Raw genomic sequence first — 13,751 nt, 5'->3', positions numbered from 1 at the left:
CAAGGCGGGGTGCCGGCAAGGAGGCATGCTGCTGCGTGAGAGGTGGTGCGGTAGGCCCTCACCATCCTCTGGGCCAGCACCCTCTGTGGCCGACGGAGCAATGCCCTCGCGCGTCCCGTCAGTCGTCCAGCCCAAATTGGCGCTCCGTAGAGCGCCATGCTCCGGACGATCCCCGCATATAGCCGCCTACATGGGGCATTCGGCCCCCCCAGATTAGGCAGTAGGCGGCCCAGAGCCGAGGCAGCACCAACGAGACGAGGAGCCAGTCTCGCAAAGTGCTCCTCGAAGGACCATCTTCTGTCCAGGACAAGGCCCAAGTACTTAATGTGGGCCTTGACCTGGACAGCTTCGCCCCCCACCCTCACTGCAGTGCCCGCCGGCAGCTGCCCCCACGCCCTCATTCGCCCGAGGACCATGGCCTCGGTCTTCGGCAGTGCGACCCTAAGCCCCAGGAGTCCTATGCGGTGCACCGTGAGCTCGGTCGCTACCGCTGCCCTTCTGAGCACCTCTTCCAGCTGCTTTCCCCGTACGGCCACCAGTGTGTCGTCCGCATAACATACGGTGACCATGCGTGGAAGCTGCGACCCCCGGATCACCCAGTCGTAACCGAGGTTCCACAGGAGGGGACCCAGGACAGACCCCTGTGGGACCCCACACACCATGGCCCTCGCGCCCCGGACACCTCTCTGCTCATAGAGTGGTTTTTATATACTAACAAATTGGTTTGACCAAATATAAATGTATATGTTTTCATCAGATATAAAAGAATCACGGGACGATTATCAAGTTACAAACAACATTAAAATATAAAACATTATCAGTACGTAAGTCAAGATAATAATCAAAACATTAAGGCCTCAAATAAAGATTTTTACCATTTGGACAAGACAAGGAGCTGAATCGCGTAACTCTAAATGAATGGATGTAACTACCAAAAATTTTCAAGTATATGCTGCCATTTTCTACATTGAAAAACCAATAGTTTGGCCAAACATAGACAGAGAAAATCATACTTTCATTAGCTGACTCTAGTACTAGCACCCAAAAGAAAGGGATGAGTAGAGTTTTTTTGTTCATATTTACTGACAAAATGTGATATAGGTAAGGTAGCATGAATTTGTCTCACTCTACCTTTTTCGAGAAATAGTGTATAATTTTTTTTATAATTTCGTTGTATATAAGTTACAATTTTTTTGGCCAGGAATGGTCACTTTCTATTTTTTATGACGCTGTACCATTATTTAAGATTTTCAACGTTTTTTCCTGGCAACCCTAAATCTAATGTCAGTTGTCATTGTCACTGAGTTGTCTGTTCAAATGTCACTCTTGACTCTCTTGAGTCTTGTTAGTAGTTTGTCAGTTCTAAATGTGTCATTCGTGCGTAATGTTTATTATTGCGAATAGTGTCATTTGAAAAAGAAAAAATGTGCTTGTAAACATGTCTTCTAACAAACTGCCGCCGTATGTTCTGTTGGAGCTTCCTCCAGTGACCGATCAGATAAATTTCCCGTTAAAAAGTGCACAACGAATTAAGGTTGGTCTATTAGTGATTTGGATTTGGCAAAGGTTCAATTTGAAGCCCTATAAGATCCCGTCTGTTTGATGTCATTGCTCCTGTTGTTTTCGATCTATTTCTTATGTTATCCTATTGCATTTTAAAATTAAAAAGAACCTAGAATACGTAAATCAGTCGTAGAAATGTACATTCACTCACATACGCTCTTAGTAAATTCCCTAAAGTTCACTGTAAAGCAAAATTTTGGAATTTTGAGTGTTATTTTTAGGGTTCCGTAGCCAAATGGCAAAAAACGGAACCCTTATAGATTCGTCATGTCTGTCTGTCTGTCTGTCTGTCCGTCTGTCTGTCCGTCTGTATGTCACAGCCACTTTTCTCCGAACCTATAAGAACTATACTGTTGAAACTTGGTAAGTAGATGTATTCTGTGAACCGCATTAAGATTTTCACACAAAAATAGAAAAAAAAAAACAATAAATTTTTGGGGTTCCCCATACTTCGAACTGAAACTCAAAAATTTTTTTTTCATCAAACCCATACGTGTGGGGTATCTATGGATAGGTCTTCAAAAATGATATTGAGGTTTCTAATATAATTTTTTTCTAAACTGAATAGTTTGCGCGAGAGACTCTTCCAAAGTGGTAAAATGTGTGTCCCCCCCCTGTAACTTCTAAAATAAGAGAATGATAACACTAAAAAAAATATATGATGTACATTACCAGGCATCGGAGTTTTTGTCGCATGGTAAGACTAATAGCAAGCTGTTTACATTTATGGCAAATGTCGACTCCATAGCTTTATGGAGTCGACATTTGCCATAAATGTAAACTCTTATTCATACTCATACTCATGATTAATTTTATTTAATATGAGAACAGATTACTAAATAGTTACTACGTATATGAGTTTAATTTATTAAACCTCATTTGTTGCAATAGAGCCGAAAGTGAATGGAACTGTCACCTAAGAAAATAACCTTCCGCAATTAAAAAAGTTATGAATTAATTCTATCACTACTGTCATTGATTAGTTGTTTACTTGAAAGATATTTTACGTTTCAACATGTGTCCGTCTATACTTTCATACTTATTTAAACGAGAAATTGTAAAGATTAATCAGATGTGCGATTTGGTCGAATCAATTTTATCAGCGGTCAGTACCTACATAACATTAGGTCTTTCGCAGCGATGTAGTTTGTATAGTTGTATGTTAAAATAGTTGAAGTTATGAATTCATAATGTAATAGAAAAATATTTTTTTTATATAATTTGACTAAGATAATATACACGACTGACCGCTCTAAAGGCATTTTAAGATAAATTAAATAAATGAGTATGAGTATGAATAAGAGTTTACATTTATGGCAAATGTCGACTCCATAGCTTGCTATTAGTCTTACCATGCGACAAAAACTCCGATGCCTATACATTACCATGTAAACTTCCACCGAAAATTGGTTTGAACGAGATCTAGTAAGTAGTTTTTTTTTATATGTCATAAATCGCCTAAATACGGAACCCTTCATGGGCGAGTCCGACTCGCACTTGGCCGCTTTTTATGACATGTGTTTGTTGTTTGATAGAAAAGTTAATTCACCCAAATATATTGAGTTATTTCTATTCTCCTAGGTTTAACCCGTCATATCCCAAGGGCTCAAATAGGAGCCGTAAATAAATTTTCCAGATTTCCCACGATATTCAAAATTTCAACTCCCACGGCTCCAATGTGAGCCATACTGGGAGACAACGACAAAATTAGTTTTCGGGTTGCGGGATCGGACAAGTTAAATAAAAATTGTAAAACAGAAACTATTTTGACATTTCAAAGCATATTTGGTGTTGGGTGCTTACTAGTTACTACCTCTTTTAATTTCACAGTTTGGTAACTGTTTTACAATAAACAAAGTTGTAATATACATGAAATTGTTCCCGCACCTAAAACTCCAGGGTATGGTTGTTTCTATATAAAAATATTTATTACAGTACACATGCTTTGATGTATCGAAGTCGCTGATAGCCTTTGGAGCCACCAGTGGAGGTATCTACATCTTCAATAGGACTCCGTGTGAATTCGTACAGCTCATTCCAAATAAGGTAACTTATTTGAAATTAAACTTTCGTGAGACATATTTTAAACTGTTTACATGACAATGGTTTCACTCACTTGAAGTTTTAGTCGTTATTGGCGTCATGTTTATGTTTAGTTGCTGTTGCGTTGTGAAGCGACTTTGTTTTATACTGCGTAGTGATTTCTATGGTAACAAAGATCGCTTCTTGGTGAAGGAAAACATAGTGAAAAATAAGAAGATGATGATGGTAACAAAGGTGCCATCACTATACGAGGGGTGACTGAAAAGTTATCGGCCTTAGAAAAAAAATGAAAGAGAGTATTAAAGTAAATGTTAACTAGTGGCTCTGTGAGCTGTAGACCTCGCGAGCAGAGCTTAAAACTGAATAAATGTATGGCAAAAATATTTATTAAAATATAGGTATAGTACATGTAATATAAACAAAAAATTAAAAACTACATAAAGCTACAAACAAAAATTAAACGAATACGCTTAACCCGTGCTTGATAAATAAAAAATACAAAATTTTTCATTTTTTCAAAATAAAAAATAAAATAAAAAACAACTATACGAAATAAAAGTATAAAAAAAATACAAAAAGTTATGTAGCAGTATACAATTACTGGGGATGGAACCAGGGACCTCCCGATGCAAACAAAAAAGCGAACGTTTGCAAAATACGCCATTATAGTTCTTACTAAAGCTGACGAAATTTAGCTACTCATTCTCAAGTAAAAACTAAATATCTAAATACCGCCAAAACCAGCGATACAAATTTTCTGAATTTTTGGCCATTTAATCTATAAACATATCTCAAAAAGAAAAGACTCTTATGATACCGATACGACTATTTGTTTAGGCGGGAGCTATCACGACTCCGCCATTTTGAAAAACTTCCAAAAACCGGATCGACAAAATTTTTTATTTAGTCATAGAATTCGGTCACAAAATTTCACGACAATCGGTTAAGAATTGCGACCTGTAGAGGAGAACATCCGGACATACAAAAGCAAAATGCCCGAGTCAAAACGTAGACCTTCGCTACGCTTCGGTCAATTATTAATCGTTAATAATAGTGGCAATATTTAAACTGCCAAAGAGATGGGGAAAAAAGTAGCATAGTTTTTTTTTCTAGCTTAGGCGGCGAATATTTCAGCCCCGCCTTGTATCATCATCCTTTCCTGGCCGGTTTCGACCACGGCGACTGGGGTTGTACTGGTTATTGAGAGCGACGATCGTGGGCTCTTAGGTGGCTGACGTAGCCTATCTTTGCAGTGAATGCACGACCGCACTCACCGCAGGTCAGCACCCCTCCGACATAATTGTAGTTGATGACCGCAGGTGGTCGGGCCTTTAACTCGTCACGCTTTGCGTCGAGTTTCACTCGCCTCTGCCCTTCGAAGGCTTGCACTTTTGTGCTCACTGTAACATTATTTCAGGATGGCGCCATCACACGCGTGGCCATATCTAAAGACGAGAAACACATAGCCTGCGCGAACGGGAGAGGTATTGTGACTGTCACCGACTGCGACCAAGCGTGCGCTCACACCGTTACTTCCAAGGTAAAAATACAATGTGTTAAACCGGCTTGGCCACGACATTGCGCGACTTGGGTCGGCGGCGGAAGGAAAAACGTCTTATTTGTAACTAGCGACCCGCCCCAGCTTCGCACGGGTTTCATTGACCAGTGATTGACTTTATTGATAAAAATGCGACCGTGCTAGTGCTACCGCCGCTGGTTAACATATTCAGTGCCGAAAACCCGACTATCGGATATTTTATGATTTCGTTCCCAAGCCGGACGACCCGATAGTCGGGATCGTGGTACTAACAGCTTTATAGGATGAGATTTTTGTGGCCTGGCGCCGATGTCTTGTTTGGCTCGGTGGCAATGAATGTGTTATAGTAGATTGTACAACAAGGGCATAAAGTGACCCATTTTTACCCGAGGCAATTTTTTGGTCGAAGTGGGCGAAGCGAAGACCAAATAGTAGACGAGGGTATAATGGACATTTATGCCCTTGTTGTACATGCTGCTTTTCACTTCGATTGCGAGGAAAATAATTATATTTTTCACGGCAATTTACACCACGAAATTGTCGTAAAGCGAAAGAACATAATACATAACCAATTCCCGCCAACTAACTTTTTAATTTTTTTTTTAATTTTAACATGTGATCAGAGTTTCAGACGCTTGGTTTTCTGCCAATTCAAACATTTCGGAGCATTTTTGAACGATAATCGACTCCTATTTTATGTGATTTACTAAATTTAATGACATAAAATACGGATTTCTAATAAATTGTAGCAAAAATTAAATAATATAACAAGTTTTGTCATCTACACAATTTTATTACTCAGTAAAATTGTGCAATATGTTTTAACTGTTTGGCTGTTGAGACCGATTACCTTAGTCTTAGAAGAAAATTTTACTTTTATGCTCTAGAGCATAAAATGCGATTTTATGTCGTCTACACACGACATAAAGGTGCACTTTTTGAGCATGAGAACTGAAAAAGTTTTTTAGTTCTTATTTATAGTATTTATTGTAGGAGCATGCCGGCAACGAGGTCACCGCCATGGCTTGGAGCGGCAACATGTTGTTCGCCGGAGACGACGTTGGCCGGATATCCGTCTTACACCTACACAGCTTCATTGTAAGTATCGTAGCTATTAGAAGTATTAGAACAAAAAAAATATTTTCAGAAAATATTTTAATTCGTTTTTATTTCAAGTAGAAACACTACTATATAAATTAATGAAGTAAATGTCATATACTAAGAAAAAGTGACCAAGGCCTCCAGTGCCCCAGGCTGGAATCGAACCAGCATCCTCTGATCCTTAAGATTTTCACACAAAAACAGAAAAAAAAACAATAAGTTTTTGGGGTTCCCCATACTTAGAACTGAAACTCATAAATTTTTTTTTCATCAAACCCGTGTGGGGTAATCTATGGATAGGTCTTCAAAAATGATATTGAGGTTTCTAATATCATTTTTTTCTAAACTGAATAGTTTGCGCGAGAGACACTTCCAAAGTGGTAAAATGTGTCCCCCACCCCCTGTAACTTCTAAAATAAGAGAATGATAAAACTAAAAAATATATATGATGTACATTACCATGCAAACTTCCACCGAAAATTGGTTTGAACGAGATCTAGTAAGTAGTTTTTTTGAATACGTCATAAATTCCCTAAATACGGAACCCTTCATGGGCGAGTCCGACTCGCACTTGGCCGCTTTTTTAGTTTAGGGTGTCCAGTTATTGGCCGGTGGCCAGTTACTGGCGAATTACCCTATATGGCATTTATTTCAGTTTATAGTATCGCGACTGATATTAACCCTTAAATGCATGATTTTTTCTTTTTGGCCGAAATTAATATATGTATCACATAATTGTTTGCCGTTTCTAGAAAAAATAGTAAAAAAAATTATATCATCGATTTTCACTGCGAAATCAGTGTTAAAAGTTGCATAGGCTAAATCATATTTTTGGAAATATATAGGTATTTGTAAAGGGTATAGGAAAAATCTTAACTGCCATCAGAAAGGTACACTATTTATGATGTTCCTATGATAAAGTTTGTAAATATAAAATAATTACAAACCCCGAAAAATCTGCCCAAAATCACATACTAAAAATCATCAACTTCCAGGTTTTTCCAAATTTTCCGACATTTCGTCTATAAACAAATGTAATTTTTATGAATTAAAATACTGCGTAAATTTATGTAATAATTCGGAAAATTTATTAGTTTTACTATTGAAATAATATACAAGAACAAATAGAATTTGTTTAATAATGCATAACATTTGATGTTTATGTTGTGTGTATAAATGCATCACTATGCATTTAAGGGTTAACTTCCACTGCTACTACATAGTAATTGGCCACTTTTATCAATAAGGCTTCTATTGGCTTGTTTGTTTCTGATTTGTTAAAGGTGGCCAATTACTATGTAGCGGCAAAGAGAATAGAGTGTATAGAGAGTTACTGTCATGGTAAATTATGTAGACACAGTACATTTACTGCCATCTTTCGACAGAAGATTAAAACTTTTAGAACGCCATTTGACTTCGATCCTTATTCTTTCACTGATATTTGTTAAATATGAAAAAGTAACGCCATCTACTAGGCCAAAGGTATGGCGCCATCGCTCGAAACGCCGAACGGCCTAGACAGTTTAAATTAACTCATAGCAGTACTATTCCATAGGTAACATCTTTATGTTAAAATGTTTTACATTTGCTGCGCAGTACATGTACAGTGTAGCATGATATTGATTGTCATAATAGTGTACAATTTCATGCCATCTGCATACATTATCATGTCAATAAGTGACTCAACAATGAATTGCATTTAATGTCGACAATGTTAGTACGCATTTGTAATTTAATAGCATTGATAATGTAATCATAACATAATACTATACCTGTTTAATAAAGTAGGCACCTAAAAGTAGTAGGTACATAGTCAAGAAGGGATCCCAATAATAGTACATTATTGTCGAGGTTCGGAAGTAACTACTTGCAGGCTGAGGATTCGTTTTAAACGGACGACCTTGGGAGTCCGTTTAATTAAATCCGAAGCCAGCAAGTAGCCTTCCAGCCGAGTCATATATAGTGCTTTTCTCAAAAATGGTGCAAGAAATAGAAATATTTTACAGAAACAACGTTCTAATTTTCACAGGCAAAAGTAAAACCATTAAAAAGATTTGCTTGCCGCCTTTAAAAAAAAAACCGGCCAAGTGCGAGTCGGACTCGCGCACGGAGGGTTCCGCACCATCAACAAAAAATAGAGCAAACAAGCAAAAAACGGTCACCCATCCAAGTTCTGACCCCGCCCGACGTTGCTTAACTTCGGTCAAAAATCACGTTTGTTGTATGGGAGCCCCACTTAAATCTTTATTTTATTCTGTTTTTAGTATTTGTTGTTATAGCGGCAACAGAAATACATCTGTGAAAATTTCAACTGTCTAGCTATCACGGTTCCTGAGATACAGCCTGGTGACAGACGGACGGACGGACGGACGGACGGACAGCGGAGTCTTAGTAATAGGGTCCCGTTTTTACCCTTTGGGTACGGAACCCTAAAAAAAAGAAGTGTGTTTTTCTGCTGAAAATACACGCCAACGTATTATAATAAGTGCTGATCATCTGTTTGGCTGTTTAATGGACCTATGCCTTCATTTGATATGGCCATTTAAAGTTTTAAAAAGTTTGGAACTCGTTAAATAATGGAATTTGTATGCAACATTGCAGTCCCGAAATCGAGACTGCAATGTTTTTAACTTTTTAATTTTTTGAATGACCATAAACTACGCACTTCGCGACCTATTTTTTAACCGGCAACGTCGACTTTGCAGTCCATTTTTGAGAAAAAGTACTTTGTCCTTCGGTTCGACATTAAAGAACTGTATTGTCTTTAAATAATTTTAATTTTATTTAAACAAATTAAAACATAGATTTTGCCAATGTTTAAATTAAATCTTTAAAAAAAGTGAAGGAATGAAGATAATGCGTTTTTAAATTAGGTACCCTGGTACCTATTATACAAGTTATGTTATTATCATAATAAAGTTATTATTGCAATCAATTACAATAGATCGTAAAGCAAAATATTACCAGTTTAATTATGTATATTCTTAATTGAATTTTTTTGTGGCTTCCTTAATCTAATAAGGTACTTATGTACACTAACGATTCGCCACTTGGTTTAAAACTACCATATACAAAATATTATTCAAACTTACTGAACTTATTCTAATCTTAGCATTATTCACATTTCAGGCCAAGACGATGTTCCAAAGTTCGTCACAGACCATAATGAGTTTAGACTCCCGGATATGTCAACTAGACATGCGGGACTGCATGCTGCTCGTGTCGACACTCACCAGATGCTATGTCTGCAACACAACCCAAGAGCAATACAGGCAGATCGGACAGAAACTCAGAGATGGGGAGTTCGGGGCTTGTTTCGTTACTAAGGATAATGTTGAAAATTCCATAGAAAACGCCAAAGATGTAAAGGAAGTCAAAAAGTATAATATTGTTGATGATGATGCTGGTTTTTCCGTTGGAGAGAAATTAGCGAATACTCTCATATATTGCGCTAGGCCGTCTTCTAGATTATGGGAGGCTACCGTCGACGGTACAGTTAGAAGAACACATCAGTTTAAACATTGCTTAGCTAAAAATTACGAAGTAGTCACTTTAGAATCATATAATAATGAAAATTTGTGTTTAGATAAAGATACAAGCGAAACTGAAGGACAGTCGGTGAATTTTTCCAAAATTTTTAATATAAAGAGTGCCATATTTAGTTTCAAAAAAGACGCTTTATATTTTTTAAATGTCGATGACGTTGAAGATACTATGTGGTTTGATACATATAAAGATATAGTTGATTGCAAAATATATAATGACGAGCTGTATATTTGGCTTAGCAATGGTGCTTTGGTGAATTTGAAATATTTGAAAATTGACAAGTTTCTATTAAAGTGCTATGTCGATGAAAAATATGCTCTCTGTACTGAAATATGTGCCTTGTTTAGTGATTACTTGCTTTCAAGTAACTTATCGTCGAAATTGCACATTTTAGTTGGTCTTAGAGAGAAACTTCCAGCAGACGCGATCAAAAATATAGAAAAGGTTTTAGATAAAATTGACAGTTTAAAAGATGCGACTCAAATGAAATCTGGCATTTTTGTTGTTGACAACACTTATCATGCTCAGACCTGTCTGTCCGACGATGAAAGTAAATCTAATGAAGAAAATAAATTTGGAAATCTGACACCGGAAGCGTTACAAGCATTCAAAGACTTAGGTGTCACAGTGACTGACAAACTTAATTCTAGCAAAAAGAAATTGAAAGAGAAATGGGAAGGCTTCGAAGATAAAATGAAACATTTCAGTATTGAGAAGCAGAATATACAAGAGGTACAATTGCCAGAAAGGAGACCGCGGCAAGAAGATCCTAGCGAATATATTCCTATAGAAGTAGACAAAGATATTATTTACAAAGAGTCTAGTCCAAAGGCCATAGAGATAGACAATAAAATAGAAAATCTAGATGATAAAGTGTGTAAATCGCTGTATCAATATTTTAGACTAAGTTTAGTTAGTAAAGAAGAACAATCGAATTTAATATCAATAGTAGAAAACTATTCCTGTGATATTAGTGAAATCCATCGGCTTATGTTATTGCTGGAAGATTATTGCATATCCGTGGGAGCTAGCGAAGAATCAAAATATGCACCTCACAATATATTCCTAACTTATTTAAACTTATCATCGAAGAAAGCTGAATATATAGATGCGATATTAAAAGATGAAACATTATACAAATACTTTGTTGATTCCTGTATAACAGTGAATTTAAAAACTCGAAAAGTCTCAGAAATGGGTTGCGAATGCGGATTTCCTTTGCCATATTCGAAAACTGATGAAAAACCAATGTTTTCAGCATTAATAGATGAATTTGTAGAAAAGCAATGGGCGAGTCAAACTAGAGACCAGTGTTACGACATTTGCAAAAAAATGCCGTATTTGTGGAGAAAGATATTGTATCTACGACGGAACGAAGATCTTTTAAACGTTTTACGGATATTATTGCAAATGTTAGATGAAAACTTACTCCACTCATATCTCCCCCAATTCACATTAGACACATGGGATCGTACTATACAATTGTACGTGACTCTTTACGCAAATTTGTGTTTAAATTGCAATAAGAAATTTGACAATATAAACGTAAAAGATACATTAAATTGGGATGATTTAGGCGCGATGATGATCAAGTCAGTGGGTGGAAGGAATGCTATAAAACTGATGGAGCGACATTCATTATTGATCGCGGCGGGCGAGATCAGTATGAAGTTTTATCATACTTGTTTGATGGTGTCGTTGTATGAAAAGTATGACAGTACTGTAGTGACGCAGCTAACTGAGGTGTTGTACAACACTTATGAGTACGAGGATGTGAGAAATGAGGTAAGTTTTATTGTAATTATATTGATATAGTTCGGCAAACGAATTTTGTCAGTAGAAAAAGGTATGTAGAGGTAAGAAAAGTATGTAATACATATTTTAAATTTTGCGCTTTTTTATATTGACAAAATGGTTTGCCAGACAATACCTGATTTTGTTGATAATGGCAAACACGTACGGGACAAATTAATACTATAAAAGCTTGTTTTTTTGCTCACATCACATGAATGCAGCATAATTTATATAGGTTCCTGCTGCCTGCTTATGCTAGTGGCGCCCTCAATCAATGTCATTATTTATTGCCGAACTGTAAATAATATTGAGGGTATAGAGTGTCATACATCGATACTATCTCTGAAGGGCATTTATAAGTGTGATGAGCACAGAAATTTGTTCCCGAGTCTTGGGTGTTTTCTATGTATTTGTGTATTATACAACGTGTTACACCAGCCACAAAAAAAAATGGACTCTCCCATACATTTTGGATGGCTGATGTTTAATATCTTGTATGGGAGTGTCAATTTCTTTTTCGCGATTACGGGGTTGGTCCCATAGTAAAAGTTGCTCAGTATGACCTATACAACGTGTACCCACCCCACTTTCAGTGGCTGAACGCCTTGTATATATCGATGTCTGGGTACCCACAACACAAGCCTTCTTGAGCTTACTGTGGGACTTGTCAATCTGTGTAAGAATGTCCTATAATATTTATTTATACATTGCTATTACTTGAGCTGTTATATTTATATGAATTCATTATGCGTCTTTGTAGACCACTCGATATCTAAAACTTTTTATTATTTACATTACAAGGCACTGACGCATTGTCAATTTCATTTCAGATCTGTCAAATTCTCCGCACAACTGTCAACGGGGACATCAAGCACACAGCACTACCCATCATCATAGCAGCGAAATCCCCACACTGGGGACTCAAGCCTTCAAACATTACTGACACGCTGTCAATAATTATTGACAATATTCCCACACTCAATAACGGGGCGACGGACTGTGCGTTATGTGGGTTGCCGTTGCAGAATGAGTTTTTGATCAAAGATGGCGGACTTTGGGTGTTTCGGTGTGGCCATATTTTCCATGGCGCTTGTTTAGATGTTAATAAAGTTAAATTGTGCCCCGATTGTTTGCCGACGGCTAAGTAAATATGTACATTGTATACAATATAGTTCGATACATAATGCGAAAAATGTGACGTTCTCCATCAAAAGGTACCATTGTCGCTTGCCATAAGGACGGCGTGACAGGTTTTTCGTATAAAGATACAAGAAAATTTCGTCTTTATGGTAAGCGACAAAGTGGACCTTTTGATTGTGAACGTCACTAATACTGCTTTTTAGCGAGCGGCATTTGTCTGAGGTCACGTAAAATACTATGAAAAGAACAAATATTATACGTAAACATTGAAATATTTTCTAAATAAACTAACTGTAACTGCTTTTTGATATAAAAAAATCTTATAACACTTTAAATTATCAGCCTCCTGTAGTGTCCATGCAAATAAAATGTGACGTTCTTGCGGAAAAGGGGCATTATTGCAATAGGTGCTAAATGGTAGTACCATAGAGAAATAAGTATAGTAAGACAAGAGTGCTCACTCCATACATCAGTTAGACTATTAATTTCAGTGTCTACATCTAGCATCGAGTAGCGGAACTATCAGTACTGCTACTTGACAATAGATGTAGGACCGACCGGAAAGTTATCTCAACAGCATAAGAATTTCCAGTCGGTGTTACATCTATAATATTATCAAATGGCAGTACTGATAGTTGCGCTACTCGATGCTAGATGCTAATAGTCTTTTTGGTCCTAAAACTAATGTATGGAGTGAGCAATCTATGTATTTTTTTCTCTATGGTAGTACTTAACTAAGTACTACCCACAGACAATCCAACCTCTAGACATAGCATAGTCGCGCTACCCCCTCTGCCACACATACGGTAGCGTTACTCCATCTTCGAGTCAATCCCGTGCCGTGATTGGTCCGTGTCTTTGAACGGACCAATCACGGCACGGGATTCGCTCACCTCGTCCCCCCGCACCCCCGTATTTTTGGCAGCATCGGTTTCATGAAATAATTGGCCTAAGCTCAGTCTAGAGGTTGGATTGTCAGTGGTACTACCATACCGTATATTATGTAGGTAAGTAACTACTTACTACA

At 37.3% G+C, this 13,751-nt stretch overlaps 1 protein-coding gene across 1 annotated transcript; it reads left to right on the top strand.

Annotated features, from left to right (window-relative positions):
* The first annotated feature begins 1,360 nt into the window (after nucleotides 1-1,360).
* LOC134654616 (BLOC-2 complex member HPS5 homolog) lies at nucleotides 1,361-12,733 on the top strand. The gene is made up of 6 exons (XM_063510081.1): nucleotides 1,361-1,534; nucleotides 3,499-3,609; nucleotides 5,024-5,146; nucleotides 6,137-6,241; nucleotides 9,374-11,575; nucleotides 12,415-12,733. Exons 1-6 carry the CDS (start codon nucleotides 1,439-1,441, stop codon nucleotides 12,730-12,732), a joined length of 2,955 nt encoding a protein of 984 aa, XP_063366151.1. The 5' UTR covers nucleotides 1,361-1,438; the 3' UTR covers nucleotide 12,733.
* The last annotated feature ends 1,018 nt before the right edge of the window (nucleotides 12,734-13,751 follow it).

This window comes from Cydia amplana, chromosome 15 (assembly GCF_948474715.1).
Source record: "Cydia amplana chromosome 15, ilCydAmpl1.1, whole genome shotgun sequence".
NCBI classification, from domain to species: Eukaryota; Metazoa; Arthropoda; class Insecta; order Lepidoptera; family Tortricidae; genus Cydia; species Cydia amplana.
This window is presented reverse-complemented; position numbering and strand designations above follow the sequence as displayed.